General features: G+C 38.2%; 1 protein-coding gene across 1 annotated transcript; it reads left to right on the plus strand.

Annotated features, from left to right (window-relative positions):
* Positions 1-12,389: 12,389 nt before the first annotated feature.
* On the plus strand, positions 12,390-14,893 carry LOC129079949 (heat shock protein HSP 90-beta-like). The gene has a single exon (XM_054585236.1). It carries the CDS (start codon positions 12,475-12,477, stop codon positions 14,647-14,649), a length of 2,175 nt encoding a protein of 724 aa, XP_054441211.1. The 5' UTR covers positions 12,390-12,474; the 3' UTR covers positions 14,650-14,893.
* The last annotated feature ends 5,031 nt before the right edge of the window (positions 14,894-19,924 follow it).

The raw sequence follows: 19,924 nt of genomic DNA on the forward strand, positions 1-19,924 counted from the left end.
GGTTTATATTCCTTGGTTAGGCCAGAAATCATGAAAATTCTAAGAAAAAAAGTGTATAATATTATCTTCATTAGCAGCAGCAACAATAACCTTTTAAAAGCAGACTTTCATCAAAGCTTTTGGTTAGTTACATTTCTCATTTCTACCATGGAGAATTTCCATCTCTGCCAGGGCAATAAAATGAACTTACTAGGTTGTATAAATGCTCCAAATCTTGCTACGTCATTCTTCCTATGCGCGCCAATATCCTTTTCATTATATTCTATTAATATTTCTAAATTATATGTAATTAATATTCATTCCTAAAAATTACACTTATGACATCATTATATTTTATATATTGCTGGGTCTGCTGCCTTTGGGTTTCACCCACCCCAACCCAGTTAATCAAGAAAATGTTTACTCCTCTTTACCCCTTTCCTCCAGGCACATGCACACATACACATTGACCATTTCATTCATATATATATATATATATATCTCAAATGTCCTTGCTATGTAAAGTATTCCACATATTAAATGGATTCCCTATAAAAATTCCAGAAGCAATTTTGGCAGAAATAAGGGGGGAAAATCACTAGAAGTCACATGGAGACAAGCAAAAGACTTCCAGAAGAGCCAAAACACCTTTCTTAAAATTGAATTTATTGAGGTGACATTGATTCACAAAACCAAACAGGGTTCAAATGTACAACTCAACATAGCATCACCTGCACACTGCATTGTGCACCCACAGCCCCAAACAAAGCCTCTTTCTATCCCCATTTCACCCCTTTTGCCCGACTCCACTTACCCCTCCACTTCCCTGATCATTTCTTCTTTGCATTAGTTGACTTAACTAATATTCAAGTGGAACTGTAACTCTTGTAATGTGTGTGTGTGTTTCATTTTGCAGATGTTAGGGACTGAATCAGGGGGAAAAAAGAGATTTCCTTAGCATAACACACTGTTGAACTGTAAGATGGAAGAAGAAAGGAAGGGGTAATTCTTCAACAGGATGGAGCAGGAGTAACTTAATCCTCATATTTTTTTAAACTGTTATGGGGAAAAATCACTTGAAATGCTAGTTACAAAAGCAGATTCCAAAGATTCTAAGTCTCAGCATGGAGTGGAGCCCAAGAACCTCATATTCAGTTAAGTTTTCACTATTCTAACAAAGGTAGAACCTAGAGCTTTTCCAGAGACCACAGAAAGCTCCCAGCTAGCTATTTAAGTGTTTTGTGGGCCACAATTCTAGCAACTAAGAATGAAATTTCACTAGTAGAGTGCCATTCAGAACCCAAAAAACTACTTGCTACTGCATGAAAAGTGTCTAATGCAAAACTGAACAGAAGTAAAAATCACGTCAACATTGATGAATGGGTTATAAAGCATGCAGGAAGAAAAAAGCAACTATTAACATCTAATCTCAATCAGCATATTATTTAAATATTTCTAGGGTGGAGAATAAATGCTTTTTTATCATGCAGGAAGCAGCAATTTAGAGTAGAGAACTCTCTAGATTTGAAGTCAGAAAAGGCTAAATGGGAGTCCTGATTCTGCTAATTATTAATGTTGACAAGCTGCTTTCTTCAGCTTAGAGTTTAAAAATTAAGAAGATAGAGTATGTAGGGTAAATGGAGGTAGTTTGGCTTTCTCACCCAGGTGTCTGGGTAAGTAAAAAACTGCTGTTTTTTACAACCTTGAAGGGGTCCGATAAAGTTGCGTTCTCATGGCCTTGAAACTGGGTCCGATAAACTGCTCCCATAGCCTTGAGTGGGCTCACATGCATGATATGATGCTCTGTTGCATAAGGTCTGTTGGCACCCTGCCTGCTTTGTGTTAGTACTTAAGGAGGCAGGGGCTTCTCACTGGGGCGACAGACTTAGACATGAGGGGGAATGCAAGGGCCCACACTGGGTGCCATGCAGAGGAGACAGGTGATGTGCAGTGTGACACGCAGTTTATAGCATACGTGGATCGTCCACCCTTGAATAAAGGCATGTCAGACATCCCAACAGCTCCACGAATATTCTTCCAGATGCACGAATCCCATGAACCTGTCTGGCCCTGATCGGTCACAACACAAAGTGATATGAAGCAAATGCTCTTGAAAAGCACAAAGGATTATCAAATATAAATTATAACTTTTATTATTATTCTCTATGGTAGGCCTGAAATGAGTCAGAGTACACTTGACATGGAACTTAGAGTTCTACATCATGCACTGCCTATTCCTGAGTCTGGAAAGAATCAAGTTGTTAATGGCCTCCTGTTTCTGACTCTCCATGTAAGCTCTATCCTTGGTGAGCAGCAACTCCCAACTACCCTACCCACAGCTATGAAAATGTGCACTTGTTTTATCCTTTCATCCTCATTAGTATTTTTTACCTTTCTAGATTGTCAAGCAATCTTCCTAACCTATTAAAATCCTAAAAGCAACTATTCTAGCATTAATTTCTTTTATTAAAATACTCAAAGGTGATTTCCTTATGTTTCAGAATTAAGGTTGTATTTTAGTCAGTTAGTTAGTTATATGTTTTAATCCTCACCCAAGGATATGTTTATTGATTTTAAAGAGGAAGGAAGAGAGAGGGAAAGAGAGAAACATTGACATGAGACAGAATCATTTGTTGGTTACTTCTTGTATGCACCCCAACTAGGTGTGGAACCTGCAATCTCAGTGTGTGCCCTGGCCAGGAATCAAACCTACAACATTTTTAGGATGATGCTCTAAACAACTGAGCCACCTGGCCAAGGCTAGGGTTGCATTTTAATCTTCTATATACTAAAGGTAACACTTTCATTTGAAAAGAGAATTCTCAGTTGATGAAAGTAAGAAAGAAGATTTAATTTTAGGCTCCATGAGTATAAGAAAAAACATTACTAATTTGAATAAAAATATTAAAATTTAAAGAAACCATTAAATAATGACTCCCTATAGCTTGTTACATTGCATCGCATCCAAACTCTCTTGCTTGGCTTTAGGGTCTTAATGTTAATGACAAAGGATACCAATTTCTGGAAGATCTTATTCCTCACTATTCTGAGCACTGACAATCTCTCTTCTTCAGTACGGTTCCTCTCTTTGCTATCTTCACGTTCTTTGCTCATTCTTGTCTCCGTTGCTGTTTTCATTTTCTTTCCTCCTCACACCTGAAGTACCCTCCACCTCTTTGATGTTTGAGGAAGAGCATATTATATTAAAAAAGCAGTTTAAATTCCACTTCCTTTTTAAAACTGAATTTGCATTCGGCTTCAGGATCGTGAAAACTGCCCTGACCGGTATGGCTCAACTGGTTGAGTGTCGTCCTGCTAAGCCAAAGGTTGCTGATTCAGTTTCCAGTCAGGGCACATGCCTGGGTTGTGGGCCCAGTCCCTAGGTGGGATGTTTCCCTCCCTTTCTCTTTCCTGTCCTCTCTCTCTAAAAATAAATAAATAAAACCTTTTAAAAAATATTGTGAATACAATATTATCCTTAGTAATTCCTTATTTGTGTTTATTCATTTTTAAATATATTTTATTGATCATGCTATTACAGTTGTCCCTTTTTTTCCTCCTCTTTATCCTCCTCCACCCTGCACACCCCTCCCTCCAAGCGTTCCCTCCCCCCTTAGTTCATGTCCATGGGGTGTACATAAAAGTTCTTTGGCTTCTCCATTCCCTATACTATTCTTAACCTCCCCTCCGTCCCCATGTATTTTTGCCTGCCCATTATGCTTCTTATTCCCTGTACCTTCTTCACCCATTCTTCTCCCTCTGCCTCCCCACTGACAACCCTCCACGTGATCTCCATTTCTGTGATTCTGTCCCTGTTCTCGTTTGCTTCGTTTGCTTTTGTTCTGGTTTAGGTTCATTTGTTTGTGAGTTTGTTGTCATTTTACTGTGTGTCGTCTTGATCCCCTTCTTCTTCTTAGACAAGTCCCTTTAACATTTCATTCAGTAAGGCCTTGGTGATGTTGAACTCCTTTAGTTTTACCTTATCTGGGAAGCACTTTTTCTGCCCTCCCATTCTAAATGATGGCTTGCTGGATAGAGGAATCTTGGATGCAGGTCCTTGCCTTTCATGCCTTTGAGTACTTCTTTCCAGTCTCTTCTTGCCTGTAAGGTTTCTTTAGAGAAATCAGCTGATAGTCTTATGGGAACTCCTTTGTAGGTAACTCTCTCCTTTTCTCTTGCTGCTTTTAAGATTCTCTCCTTATCTTTAATCTTGGGTGATTTAATTTTGATGTGTCTTGGTGCGTGTCTTCTTGGACCTAGCTTCTTTGGGACTCTCTGAGCTTCCTGGACTTGCATGTGTAGTTCCTTCACCATACTGGCGAAGTTTTCCTTCATTATTTTTTCAAATAAGTTTTCAATTTCTTGCTCTTCCTCTTTTCCTTCTGGCACCCCTATGGTTCAGATGTTGGAATGTTTGAAGTTGTCCTGGAGGTTCCTAAGCCTCTCCTCATTTTTCTGAATCCTTGTTTCTTCATTCTGTCCTGGTTGGCTGTTACGTCTTCCTTTTGTTCCAAATTGTTAATTTGAGCCCTGGTTTCCTTCCCTTCATTGTTGGTTCCCTGTATATTTTTCTTGATTTCACTTTCCATAGCCTTCCCTTCTGCCTTTATTTTGCAACCATACTAATCATTTCTGTGAGCATGATGATTACCAGTGTTTTGAACTATGCATCTGATATGTTGCCTATCTTCTTGTCGCTTTGTTCTTTTCCTGGAGTTTTAATCTGTTCTTTAATTTAGTCCATATTTCTTTGTTTTGGTGCACCTGTTACTCTGTAAGGGGGGAGGTTTAGGTATTTGCCAGGGCTGAGCCACCTATACCACTGCACTGTGGCACTGTACTTTGGGGAGGGGTACAAAAAGAAACAATGCCACTTGCTTGGCTCTCACCTCAATTTCAGTCACTTTCCTCGCTTCCCACAAGCAGATTGTGCCCTTTCAGGTGCTGATTCCCAGGTGGGTGGGTTTGTGTACGTTCTAGGATCCTATGGGCCCTTCCAACAGACTCTCCTGTGAGACTAGGCGTTTCTCCCACTGCCTCAACTCTCACAGATTTTTACAGTCAAATGTTTTGAGGCTTTATTTCCCTATATGGAACCCTGGATTGCACAGTTTGTGTCGCTCTGCAGTTGTATCCCCCAGCTTATCTGGATGTCAATGTGGGATATCCCAGTCAGCCAGCCACTGCCTCACCTGCCCTGGTCCACCAGCCACTGCCTAGCCATGTGCCCTCTCTGCCCCAGCTCCCTGTCTTTGCCCCTCCTACCAGTGTAGATTAATGTTTCTTCTTTAACTCTTTGGTTGTCAGACTTCCATACAGTCTGATTTTCTGGCAGTTCTGGTTGCTTTTTGTTTTTAAATTGGTTGTTATCCTTCTTTTCATTGTGCTAGGAAGCCAAGCATATTTACCTATGCTGCCATTTTTTCCAGAAGCTCTCTATTTGGGTTTAATATCACTAATTTCTCCATGAGTGTTTAGTTGTATTCCAACTAAAAGTAACAATGCAAGTTATGCAAAGTACATGTTTATTTCTTCACATTCATTCCATACCTAACTCAAATATTTTTGAATACTGATCTCCTTCTCTGGGTAAACCTGGTCCATTTTACTGTGTCACAGTAACTTAAATATAATTACAGTTGACTTATCTTTTTAACTTTGAAATTTAATAAAAAGAAATATGAGTGAATTATAATCAGAAAAGAAACTGAAAAGTAATATGTGTTTTGCTAAAAACTAGAAAATCAGAAAGGATATGGAAGCCATAAAGAAGAACCAGTCAGAAATGAAGATTAGACAAACTGAAATGAAGAATAATTTACAGGGAATCAACAGTAGAGTTGATGAAACTGCAAATCAAATTAGCAATTTGGAATATAAAAAAGCAAAAAAACACCTAATTAGAACAGCAAAAACAAAAAAGTATTTAAAAAGGAGGATAGTGTAAGGGGCCTCTGGGACAACTTCAAGCATAGTAACATTCACATCATGGGGGTGCAGTAGGAAGAAGAAAGAGAGCAAGAAATTGAAAAAGTATTTGGAAAAAAAATGACAGAAAACTTTCCTACCTAACCTGTTGAAAGAATTAGACATACAAGTCAGGAAGTACAGAAAGTCCCAAACACAATGAACCCAAAGAGGCCTACACCAACACACATCATAGTTAAAATTCTAAAGGTTAAAAACAAGGAAAGAGTCTTAAAAATAGTACAAGAAATGCAGTTATTTACCTACAAGAGAGCTCCCATGAGATTATCAGCTAATTTCTTAACAGAAACTTTGCAGGCCAGAAGAGATTGGCAAGAAATATTCAAAATGATGAAAAGCAAGGACCTACAGCCAAAATTACTCTACACAGCAAAGCTATCATTTAGAATCAAAGGATATATAAAGACTCCCCAGACAAGAAAAAGTTAAAGGAATTTATCCCCATCAAACCAGTATTACATGAATGTTAAAACGTTTTCTTTAAAAAGAAGAAAGATCAAAATATGAATAATAAACTAGCAATAAATATATATCTATAAATAATTGAATCTAAAAAATAAAATAAACAAGCAGAACAGGAACAGATGTATAGATAACAGAGTATTTTGATGGTTGCCAGATGGAAGAGGGTTTGGGGGGATTAGTGAAAAAGATGAAAATATTAATAAGTACAAATTGATAGTTACAGAATAGTCATAAAGATGTAATGTACAACATAGGGAATATAGTCAATAATATTCTAATAATTATTATGGTGTCAGATGAGTATGGATATATCAGGGTGATCACTTAGTAAGTTATGTCTTCTCTCTGGGGTGTACACTGCAAACTAATATAATATTGTATGTCAACTTTAATTGAAAAATAAAAAATGATTTTAAAAGAATGTATTAAGAAAGAAAACTATCCTTATTTTTCTTTTTTTTAATGGATTTTATTTAATTTCTCAGATACATTTGTCTCTGCCTACCTCCCACCACTTTCCCTTGCCCCCTCCCTTCTTCCCTCCCTCAGCTCTTCCCCTTTAGTTTTGTCCATGAATCCTTGCTATATGTTCCTTGACTATTTTTCAATGGTTAAGGAATATCTTACTAATAGTAAAATACATGAAATTCATAGAACATTATTTTTTGCAAAAATCTATACATAATAATAAATTTCAATAAGATGTTTGGTTGTTACAGATTATAAATAATCTATGCACTATATAAAAATGCTTTAAATTGCCTACTTCTAAAGACAATATTTAGATTGGTATTCTAAAACAGATCTAAATAAATACACTGGGTCATATTAAAATTCAGCTATTGGCTTTCAGCCGACCTGTTGTGAAATCACTCCTTTTCATACATCCTTTCTGGCCTCAGTCCCCCTCTGTTGCACAATCTGTACGTGGATGAAAAAAGGGTAGCATTTTGGAGTAGGCAATATCTCTGCAGTAAAATATAAAATGCAGTATGTTTCTCAGCTTAAAAGGAACAGTTCTTAATTCCTGGGACACTCTAGAAATTGTTCTGAATATTTTTAAAAGCTGGAGAAATAGCATTTCTTATATTTTCACTAAGCTCAAGCATCTGAAAAGAGGTGATAAAGTAATTGGAGCCCACACCTTCCTCACCATCCTATATAATTGTGGCTCAAGCACTCTTATTTTGGCTAATCAAACATAGAAATATCAACTCTTTAAAGCTGCCCAACTCTGTAGCAAGCACCCGAGAATCTATCCAATGTTGAGGAACATAGCTTATGAGCTCTGGCTACCAAACAGAACTAATTCACCACAGAGCCTGTCCGTCATGGTTGTCCTATCATCCATAAACTCAGGTTCTAATTACACACTCCTTGAAAAAGGGAATAAAAGGTAAATTTTATCTCTTGTGTTTTCATTTATGCTGATGTTTCAAAATACAAACCTAAATTCAGAAATGACTTTCTCTGTTAAGTTTGATTTTCTTTTATATTATATCTTCCTATCAAACTCAAAGTTTAAGTACTATTTATTCTACTTGCCATACTTATACAAAATAACTTTAATTATAAATATGTGCATGCATTAAGAATTTTCTACACTTTTCTGTTTGTGTAGTATGTCATAAACAAAGCATCTGTAGGTTGAGGTTGAATAATCAACTTCTTATGTTTTCATTTGCCATTGAGAAATGGCTGAACTAGAGTTGGATGTGTACTCTGTTAAGCCTGAGCCAAAACTTGCAGTGTATTTTTTTCTCAAAATCTTCCCCAAAATGAAAAATACTATATAGTAGTTACCTTTAGAGAAAAAAAAAACATGAAAAATCACTTATCTTTACTTAAACAGTTTTAATAGCAATTGCCCAAACTAAAGAGCTTAAACATGAATTTTAAGTTTATGAAATATAAAAATCTACTCAGTTTGTGTCTATTATATAAATGTATGCTTGACTTGATGTTGCCTAGCTCAGAAACATGGTGAAATATGAAATAAACCATATTCTTCAGATAATAAGTGTTGACGTTAACTTAATGATTTCAAAATATTCTATACCTTAGCAATAAAATAACAAACAAAAGAAACAGACAAACAAACAAAGCAAAACTCATGAATATAAATGACAGAATATAGGTTACCAGAGAGGGACAGGGTGGGAGGAGGACAAATCCAGTTAGGGGTCACATGCAAGGTGACAGAGGGTAACTAGACTTCAGGTGGTGAGTACACAATAGAACACAGAGATGTCATATTATAAAGTTGTATGCCTGAAATTTACATAATGTTATTAACTAATATTACCCCAAAAATTTCAGTATAAATTAAAAAGAAAACCAAAAAAAGTATTTTATGCATTCTAGTTAAATAACTACAAAATAAGAAAAAAGTATGCTGCAGACATGGATGTGTAAGTATTTAAGTATTTTTCCACAGTGTTTGTGGAAGCCTGAACTATAAAATGAGTGTCTCTTATTTGACTGTATAACCCACAACACTTCTTCTGGTCCATCACTTCATTTCACTCAAAGAATCTACATTCTTATTTTTAAAACTCCATTTAGAACAAAGACAATTCCTTTTATTTTCGTTAACGCAAAATAATAATCAATAAATGGAAAAAATGATGGAAGTCTCCTTCATCCCTACATTATTTTCTATTCTGGTTCCAATCTTTTAAGAACAGTTTAGAGTGTAATCATATTAAATTGTGTATTACATTCTGAGAAATGGCTTCTTTACATTTTTCCCTTTCAAAATAAATCTTGATAAAGTGAAAGAAGCAGTAGTATTTTATGAATAGCCAATTAAATAAAATGTACATATTCCATAGAGAATGGTAGATCATCATTAATTATTAAGGAAACCATGTTGGAAGAAAACAATAGAGAGAAGAGGGGGAAAAAATCCAAAATACATTTACATCTATTCCCAAGTATTTCTGAATGAGTAATACCTAGAGACATGTGAATTTGTTTGGTTTTATTCGGTTCTTTGTTTCTCCTCCTTCTCCTTCTTTCTCTCCATCCTCCCCATTCTTTTGAAGGTAAGTAGTGCAGCTTTGGAAAGTTTCTGCAACTTGATTGCTGAGTGTTTAAATGGAATCTGGAGCTAAGCGTCTATTGCAGACATAAAGTCCACAACCACATATGCCCCCTCGCGTTCGCTTTGAGGGTTGGCCTTTGGAGCATGCGCAGTCACAGGAGTCTGGTGGGTTCCGTGGGTACGCTGATTTGCGCTCTTGGCAACATGCAGAGCTCAGTTGGCTGTACAAAGACTGTGATGCTTAGTTTACTACTCAGCTCGAGGTAATTATTTTGCCACACAATGGATTTCTTTGTTGGGTCTTCATATCAAACTGTCTCTTGTATTTTGTCAACTTAACTCAGCTGAATTTGACTTTGTGGTAATCGCACAGTTAGAATACCACCTTTGACTGATTTAGATGCACAGACCACGTGTTGACACTGGTCTTAAGGGATCTTTAAACTATCAACAAAAAAAAAGAACCTTTCGAATTGACGGAGGAAAAAATGCCTTATTCAAGAATGGGATTTACGGCATGGGTTTCTCCAGCTCTTTTTCAAGTATTTGGGGAAAGAATAAGACAAAGTTTTTCTTAGCAGCATGGCAGGAAATAAGATTTGGATACATTTCTTCCTTTGAAAACTGCCATGGAACTTTTAAGAATTCTCTTTTGTTTTCCTTCTTTTAAATTATTTTTCTTTTTCTCTTTTCATTTTTCTTTAAATGATTTATCATTAAACTGGCAAATTTTAAAGTAGGACTTCTTTTAAATTATCCTCCTTAGAGTTCACAAATTCTAAAAACTTAATGTCTTCAGATATGACCCCGACCCCAACCCTATTCTCTCTCTTTCCCTGCCTCTCCCTCCCTTCTCCAGTCCTGTCCTTCTAGAATTCCAATTAGAAAGACATATACGAGACCTCCTATTCTGCCTTTCAGGCCTCTTTCACTCTTTTTTACTTTTCTGGCTTTCTGGACCTCCATTATAGACAATTTGATGTAAAACATCCATTCAGATTTAAATTTCTGGATGTTTGGGGGTTTTTTACATATCTATTTATCCTTTTTTAAAAAGATTTCATTTATTTATTTTGAGACAGAGGGAAACGGAGGGAGAAAGAAAGGGAGAGAAATATCAATGTGTGGTTGCCTCTCACATATCCCCTGCTGGGGACCTGGCCCACACCCCAGGCTTGTGCCCTGACTGGGAATCGAACCAGTTATCCTTTGGTTGACAGGCTGGTGCTCAATCCAGTGAACCACACCATCCAGGGTGCCTAATTATTTTTTCTTTACTCATGACTTTATGACTTTTTATATTTTGAAACATTTTAAACAAACTTATTTTTATTTTTTCTATCTGACAGTTCCTATATGTGAAGACTTTTGAGACTTTGTTATTTTTGCTTGCTCTCATTCATGATGCCTTATTTCACATTGTGTATTGACATTTTTTTTTCCCTTTTTACTTTGAGCTCTTCTTTTCACTTGAACTTTATCTGTGGAAGTTTTTTGAAGCCTGCGATGAAGTAGATTTTTTCATGGGAGAATTAGCATAACATTTGCTTTTTTTTAGGCATATGTGGACATCATCAGTGCTGTATCAGCTTAAACTAAATTATTGACTTGAGGTTTTCTGCTTCTGTTTGTGTGTGTTTCATAATATGAGGGGATGTGTATTCAGGATACAAACTTAAAGGGAAGCCAGATTGTGGTTATGAATTTTCAGGAGATATCCTTTTCCGATTCCAATTACAATTAAAATTCAATGTTCAAATTTCAAGATGGACGGTTTTGTTTCTTTTTTCTTCTTTCTTTATTTTTTTCAATTCCAGATTGATGTCAGGGTGTTTTTCTAGTTTGTTCCTAAGCTGGAAGTATAACACTTTAGGGGCCAGTTTTATTTAAAATGGATTACCTGATAGAATCCCTAACTTAAGGAAGGTTTGGGCTTTATCCCCCATCCCTAAAACCTTCAAAACTTAATGTTTGATATTATCTGAACTCAATAATTCCATTAAGGCAAAAAGCCAGCTTCAGTGCTTTACTTACCTTTCAGAGTTTCTGCCTTCTACTTATCTTAGGCCTGATTTACTTGCCTTCTAACCTGTGCCCAGCTGATCTTTGCTTCGTATATATGGGCAAACAGGGACAGTAGGGGTGACCACTGAGAATGCTGGGATGGTGGAGGTGGAGCACTGCTGTGCAAGAAGAGTGTTACCCTTGCCCGAGATCTGCCACCTGAAGTCTCTTCTAGATTCTGTCATAAGTTGATTGTTGCATTGGCTGTCATTCCAATGCCATGTATTTCCATTAAAGACAGTAAACCTATTGCTCCATCTTCTCTCTGATGACTTCTCAAGTTAGGGATGTATTATTGTGGGTCTCTCATTTTTCTCAGGGTTACCTACTAAACTCCTCAGTCCATTTATTTCCAAATTAGATGACATTAGCAAGAATTTTCAGGAGACTGGTTACCCAATAATTCTTCTGAAGATAAAGGCAAGTTAAGAAGGTGTGATACAATGTAACAATATTTTCTGTGTCCTGATTTGACCACATCTCTTTATGGTATCAGGTTGTAACCCTTTATTTGTTTTGTTGCTACTGGTAAGGTTTACCCACCTACAGCTTCTATAGGTTTTGTAATTACTTATTTGATCATTGTCTTAGTTACTGGGGAATCTTGTTTCATTCCACCATCCTTAGCCGAGTAAAACTTACTTTAAAAATACGACTTTGCAAAAAATTTATTCTTTTTATAAATAGCTTCATTTATATAATTAGGTTTCAATAATATATATCTTTGAATGATGATGTGCATATAACAAGATTAGTCATTCTATGTAAATTTGGCTACCCATGGCGGCGGGGGGCGGGGGTGGGGAGAACAAGTGGGAATGAAATACAAGATATTTTTATTGGCTCTTGAGTCAACCCTGCGCACGCAGTTTGCTGTGTGTGAACCAAAAATAGTCCCTGCTCTCTAGTACTTGCATCTCTTCACCTTCAAGATGCCTGAGGAAGTACACCATGGAGAGGAGGAGGTGGAGACTTTTGCTTTCCAGGCAGAAATTGCCCAACTCATGTCTCTCATCATCAATACCTTCTACTCTAACAAGGAAATTTTCCTTCGGGAGTTGATCAGTAATGCTTCTGATGCCTTGGACAAGATACGCTATGAGAGCCTGACTGACCCTTCCAAGTTGGACAGTGGTAAAGAGCTGAAAATTGACATCATCCCCAACCCTCAGGAACGCACTTTGACTCTGGTAGACACAGGCATGGGCATGACCAAAGCTGATCTTGTAAATAATCTGGGAACCATTGCCAAGTCTGGTACAAAAGCATTTATGGAAGCTCTTCAGGCTGGTTTAGACATCTCCATGATTGGACAGTTTGGTGTTGGCTTTTATTCTGCTTACCTGGTGGCAGAGAAAGTAGTTGTGATCACAAAACACAATGACGATGAGCAGTATGCCTGGGAGTCTTCTGCTAGGGGTTCTTTCACTGTGCGAGCTGACCATGGTGAGCCCATTGGCCGGGGTACCAAAGTGATCCTTCACCTTAAAGAAGACCAGACAGAGTACTTAGAGGAGAGGCGGGTCAAAGAAGTGGTGAAGAAGCACTCACAGTTCATAGGTTATCCCATCACCCTTTATTTGGAGAAGGAACGAGAGAAAGGAATCAGTGATGATGAAGCAGAGGAAGAGAAAGGGGAGAAAGATGATGAAGATAAAGATGATGAAGAGAAACCCAAGATTGAAGATGTGGGCTCAGATGAGGAGGATGATAGTGCTAAGGATAAGAAAAAGAAAACAAAGAAGATTAAGGAGAAATACATTGATCATGAAGAACTGAACAAGACCAAGCCCATTTGGACCAGGAACCCTGATGACATCACCCAGGAGGAATATGGAGAGTTCTATAAGAGCCTTACCAATGACTGGGAAGACCACTTGGCAGTCAAGCACTTCTCTGTAGAAGGTCAGTTGGAATTCAGGGCATTGCTGTTCATTCCCCGTCGGGCTCCCTTTGACCTCTTTGAGAACAAGAAGAAGAACAATATCAAACTGTATGTCCGTCGTGTGTTCATCATGGACAGCTGTGATGAGTTGATACCGGAGTATCTCAGCTTCATCCGTGGTGTGGTTGACTCTGAGGACCTGCCCCTGAACATCTCCCGAGAAATGCTTCAGCAGAGTAAAATCTTGAAGGTCATTCGTAAAAACATTGTTAAGAAGTGCCTTGAGCTCTTCTCTGAGCTGGCAGAAGACAAGGAGAACTATAAGAAATTCTATGAGGCATTCTCTAAAAACCTAAAGCTTGGGATCCATGAGGACTCAACTAATCACCGGCGCCTCTCCGAGCTTCTGCGCTATCACACCTCCCAGTCTGGAGATGAAATGACTTCTCTTTCAGAATACGTCTCTCGCATGAAGGAGACCCAGAAGTCTATCTATTACATCACTGGTGAGAGCAAAGAGCAGGTTGCCAACTCTGCTTTTGTGGAGCGAGTACGGAAGCGGGACTTTGAGGTAGTGTATATGACAGAGCTTATCGATGAGTACTGTGTGCAGCAGCTCAAGGAGTTTGATGGGAAGAGTTTGGTCTCGGTTACCAAGGAGGGCCTGGAGCTACCTGAGGATGAAGAGGAGAAGAAGAAAATGGAAGAGAGCAAGGCAAAGTTTGAGAATCTCTGCAAACTCATGAAAGAGATCTTGGATAAGAAGGTTGAGAAGGTGACGATCTCCAATAGGCTTGTGTCTTCACCCTGCTGCATTGTGACTAGCACGTACGGCTGGACAACTAACATGGAGCATATCATGAAAGCCCAGGCACTTCGTGATAACTCCACAATGGGCTACATGATGGCCAAAAAGCACCTGGAGATCAACCCTGACCACCCCATTGTGGAGACACTACAGCAGAAGGCAGAGGCAGACAAGAATGACAAGGCTGTCAAGGACCTTGTAGTGTTGCTGTTTGAAACTGCACTGCTCTCTTCTGGCTTCTCACTTGAAGATCCCCAGACCCACTCCAACCGCATCTATCGCATGATCAAGCTAGGTCTGGGCATTGATGAAGATGAAGTAACAGCAGAAGAACCCAGTGCTGCCGTTCCTGATGAGATCCCCCCCCCCCCTGAGGGTGATGAGGATGCCTCTCGCATGGAAGAAGTAGACTAGGAGTTTCTACCTGCAGACCTTGTATCCTCTGTGTAGTGTCTTCATGGCTTCCCTAGCAGCCCTGAGTGGCCCTAGTCCACCTGGTTTTCCTCTGCTGTTTAGTGGGGTTTTTTTCCTCTCCTGTCTTTGCCTAAGGCAGGTTACAAGGGCCTCAAACCCTTCCCTTCTCATATTTGACATTGGGTTTGGATGTTGTGTATTTTTTATTTTGTTCTGAAATTAAAGTATGCAAAATAAAAAAAAAGATATTTTTATTGGAGGGTATATAATTCTGGGTGCCACGCTTATGGAATAGCCCACTGGGAGAGTTCTTATTATCCAGAGGCAGTGAGCAGATCCTGGTTGTCTGGAAGAAAGATCTAGAAATACCACAGAAATAAAGTGCTACTGAAAATAAATTTGACTACTTTTTCACTAATAATCAGAATAACACTATTTTAATTTCTTTAAAAAGTAGCCACAAAAATCCTCTGTGTCAAGAAAATTTTTACATGTTGACTTTAATGTGATCTAACATTCATGTTGAATTCATAATCAGCTGCTACTACAAGCCTGAGGTTTTGCACTACTATTTGCTGCCCTCTGCTGGTTAGCCTTAAACTCATAGATATTAGTGGAATTTTCAGAAACACACACACGCACACACGCACACGCACACAAAACACCCTGTGTTCTGCCAAAATTTATCAGAGACCTAACTAGTTACAAAAGCAACAGGAAGAACTCTATGTTTACAACAGAGCTCTATGGTTGTAGCAGCCCTTCCCATTAACTTCCTTTTCCTCCTCTGTAAAAGGGGCTCCCTTTTCCTTCTTGGCCTTTTTTCGTGCACGTGGCTTGCCATGTCTGCACAGACCAGATTGCAATCCTTTTTCTACCTGGAAAAAAATTCTTTTTCGTGAGAGAATACCTAGCCAACTTTTGTGTATGGTAGACAATTCAACATAGATGTATATGTCAGTGAACTTGAAACAGGTATGCTCATGAAATCTCAAAGTATTTTTGTTTCTGTTGCATAGATGCCATATGGCTGGTAACTATTATTTGATAGATAATTGAGAAATGGAGACCTCTTCTGAGGAGCTTTGCATTAAAAAGAAAAAATATGCTTGAGATAAAAATGATATGTGTGTTTGGTTTTGATTCTTAACAGCATAATTGAACATATAGATCAATATGTGAAACATTGCTTTATAGTTTTTCCTCTGCATTTTCTTTATTAGCTGAGCCTCCCTCGTTCAAGGAAATTGCTCTGGAATAAGTGCTAAATATAGGCCTTCAAGTTCAGAAGGCTTGATGCAACTATAACATAGAATAAATTTTAAAAGACATTTGTCTCATTTAGCCCTTCCAATGATTAAGTTGCAAAGGATCTGGTGGATAGTACAAAACCCAGAATGTACTGAGGGAACTCTGAAAGAGAAGGATTCTGCATCTGCTTTCCTTCTGGGACCCTGATCTAACAGTTCTCACAGAATTTCCTATCCCAGAAGACTGCAGTAGCAATATCTAAATATAGTTACATAGGGTATGGGGCAGAAACAGGGTTGACGCAGGCCCAGTGAACATCCTATGGCCTGTACTGACATGGGAGTGCTTCCAAAAGAGCAGATAGGATGCAGAAGTTAGAGGAAAGAAGGGAGGCAAAGAGAGAGAGAGAACAAGAACCAGCTGCCCTCCAGGGACCCTTAGGAGCACAAGAGGACATACAGCAGATCACATCTTGGTTACAATCACATTCTGATGCTGATGTACGCATGGAAAGAGAACACACACGTGCCCTATGATATGGGTTACATCTCACAGATCACAACACAGCATTGAGACAGATCAAACAAGAGAAATAGATGTGCTTTCCCAAACCTGGGAAGAAACAGTGCTATTGAGAGCAGATTCTGAATTTGAGTAAAATGTGAAATACTTGGAAATCCCTGAGACAATAGTTTATTGAAAATAATTAAGCTTTATCTTTCAGACAGAATAGGATCTTAAGACATATTTCATCCAGATATAAGGAAAACAAGATTGTATTTTTCACACCAGGCTTTGTGACTGGGAAAAACAGTGAAAGATTTCAAAGAAGTTTCTGAAGAAAAATCACCAGTGCTAGAACTTGGCACTTGTCCATACTTTCACCGCATCTTACTGTCTGTACATGCTTGGTGTTCTATTCTATCTCTAGCTCTCCTTTTAGTTTGGGTGACTTTCCCCAACTAAAAAAAAAAAAGGGCAGCAGGAGGACAGGTATTGTATTAGTTTTTATTTACTGATGCTTTTTGAGAGAGAAAGAGAGAAATATTGTTTGTATTTCTACTTATTTCTACATCCATTGGTTGATTCTTGTATGTGTCCTGACCGAGGATCAAACCCACAATCTCGGCATATTAGGAGGATGTTCTAATGAACTGAGCTACCCAGCTCGGGCTTGTATCAGTTTTATCATTTGTCTCCAGTACCTAGTACGGCTTCTGACTTAATGGTATATGGTCAATAAATACTCATTAAAAATGAAATAATTTTTAAAAACTAGACGACTAAAACTCAGATAAGACACTTGTATTTTGTGAGAACTGTAGAATTATGCCAAGATACTTTCATCCTATCCTCCTCATTAATGCACTAAGGATAATTTTTATGGATATACTTAACTAGTGGCAATTACTGAGACCCAACTTGGAAATTATAAGAAACCACTTGTCAACACAAAGGACTGGCAGATGATATCCTTTTCTTAGAATTGTATTTTAAATGTACGGTTTCCTCTTTTCTCTTTTGGATGTTCATCTTTATTCTCTCTAGCTTAGCATGACTAGAAGTGTGAAAGGGGTCAGAGGTGCATTCATTAAACAAAAGAATAACAGGACAAGTTCCAAATTAATTTAAGGTAATAGCTTAGCATATCAAACAAACACTGTTGTTTGCTGCCCCTTGCTGGTAAGATAATAAAATTGCTGTCACATTTTAAAAGTATAGTTCTTGTCACTGAAAACTTACTTTACAGGAAATAGTTCCTTTACCACAAATGGTATATAAGTTATACAAGTGAATTTTCTCAAATAATGAATACCATATGGGCAGAGTCACTTAATTGAAGCCAGTTGTTTTCTGGCATTCAATCTGGATAACTGAGAGAAAGTTAAGTATAAAAAAATAATAAAAGCAAATTGCATATGTATAAGATGTTCTCCTTTGCTTGGAAATTTGAAAGTTATCATTGGCAACAAATATTGTCTGTTGATTTCCTTTAAGAGACAAGTTTATTTCACCCATTTTTGAGAACACATCTTTCAAGTGTCCACATCTGAATAACCACAGTTTGTCTTCCAGTCACTCTTTCAAGTAAAAATTGGATTCCATGAAAGGCAGCAGCTAATTCAGGTTGCAGTTGAATCACCCAAGTGCTATTCTTAAAGTATCATCATAATACTTCACAATTCAGCCAAAGTGCTTTATGCATATTTCCTATATCATCACACAATATGTTAGAAAGGAGCAGGCCTGAACTGCTAGGAAAGGTTTTAGCAGGTGCTTTGGAATAAAGCACAGAATTCTGAGACATTCCAGACCTGTAGGGGTTGGGCCTCCAAAGGCAGAGGCAGCAGCTCTGCCCTGGTCTCCATGAATGGTCAATGAACCAGCGATTCCAGTTATTGAAGAAGTGTCCTTCTACCTCTAGCACCAGGTTGGCTGGCCATGGAGGACTTTCACTTGGACATGAAATGGCTGAGGCTTTGCCAACGAGGTGATCCAGAAACATAGGTTAACAACCTAATGTGTTATTTCCACCGATATATCTTTAGTAAACAACATAGGTCCTAGGGCTGGGTTCAGGTAAGCAGCTCAAGGCAGTTTACAGAAAGGATTTTACTCTTGGTAAAGAAGTATAAAAAGTGATGGATATAAGCAAAATGCTTAAAATCTAGTTTAAAATGCAAGGCAAATTTGAAAATGGAAAGTGAATAATGAAGTCAGAAGTCAGGATAAGGGGAAACAGGAAGAAGGAGGAAGCAAATCCATGTGCATAAAGCTAAAGAAATAAAAGCCTCCAACAACACAAGAGTTCTGGAAATCTCCCCCTATGTGGCACCTGGTTTGTGATATGGGACTTAAAGGCAGCTCTTTAAAGGAAATGTACACAGCCAATGAGGACAGCTAGGCAAGAAAAACACGATTTAAAGCCAAAAGGAAACAGGTTAGAAAAAGGGACCCCAGAAAGGGGACTAACAGCCAGGTGGTAATTTCAAGCAATCGCGTAGAAAATCCTGTATTTGGCCCTGGTTGGTGTGACTCAGTGGACTGAGCACTGGCCCCCAAACCGAAAGGTCGCCAGTTTGACTTCCAGTCAGAGCATGTGCCTGGGTTGCAGGCCAGGTCCCCAGTAGGAGGCGCGCGAGAAGCAACCACACATAGATGTTTGTCTCCCTCTTTCTTCCTCCTTTCCCCTCTCTCTAAAAATAAATAAAATCTGTAAAAAAAGAAAAAGAAAGAGAGAGAGAGAAAGAAAGAAGGAAAGAAGGAAAGAAAGAAAGAAAGAAGGAAAGAAAGAAAGAAAGAAAGAAAGAAAGAAAGAAAGAAAGAAAGAAAGAGAGAAAGAAAGAGAGAGAGAGAGAAAGAAAGAAAGAAAGAAAGAAAGAAAGAAAGAAAGAAAGAAAGAAAGAAAGAAAGAAAGAAAGAAAGAAAGAAAGAAAGAAAGAAAGAAAGAAAGAAAGAAAGAAAAGAAAGAAAGACAAACCTGTATTGTTTCAGGTAGGCACAGTGTCCTGCTCTGCTTGAGGAAGAGAGACCCCACTGTCTCTCCTCTTCCCTTTACGGTAAGCTACTGGAAAGAATAATGGTGTTTCTTCTTAAACATTTCAGCCAGTGCACTCAGACTTCATCCCCCACATGCTACTTCCCAACTGAAAAATCCTACAGACTTATTTTAGTCCTCACTTTTCTACTTACTTTTCAGCAAGCCTCTTCTCAAAAGTCTTCTGCTAAGAGAGATCTTCCTGATCCCTCTAATAAAAGTGTTCACCGTTACACTGTCACTTTATCCAATGTTTTTCTCTTTTTAATTTTATTATAGAAAACTTTAGCTATAGGAAAGTAGACAGAACAGCTTCTACCTTTATTAAATTCGTGGGCAAAGTTGTTTTATCTAGGTCCACACCCATTTTCCCCTCCCATATTATTTTGAAGTGTTCCTTGGTATATAGGAGGGGGGAACACCCCAAAAAGTTATCTTCTGGAGGGTAGGCTCTTTGTAGGACAGGCTTCCCCCACTAGGTGAGTG

Source organism: Pteronotus mesoamericanus, unplaced genomic scaffold, assembly GCF_021234165.1.
Source record: "Pteronotus mesoamericanus isolate MK-2021 breed Mesoamerican mustached bat unplaced genomic scaffold, CSHL_Meso_final contig_82, whole genome shotgun sequence".
Lineage (NCBI taxonomy): Eukaryota > Metazoa > Chordata > Mammalia > Chiroptera > Mormoopidae > Pteronotus > Pteronotus mesoamericanus.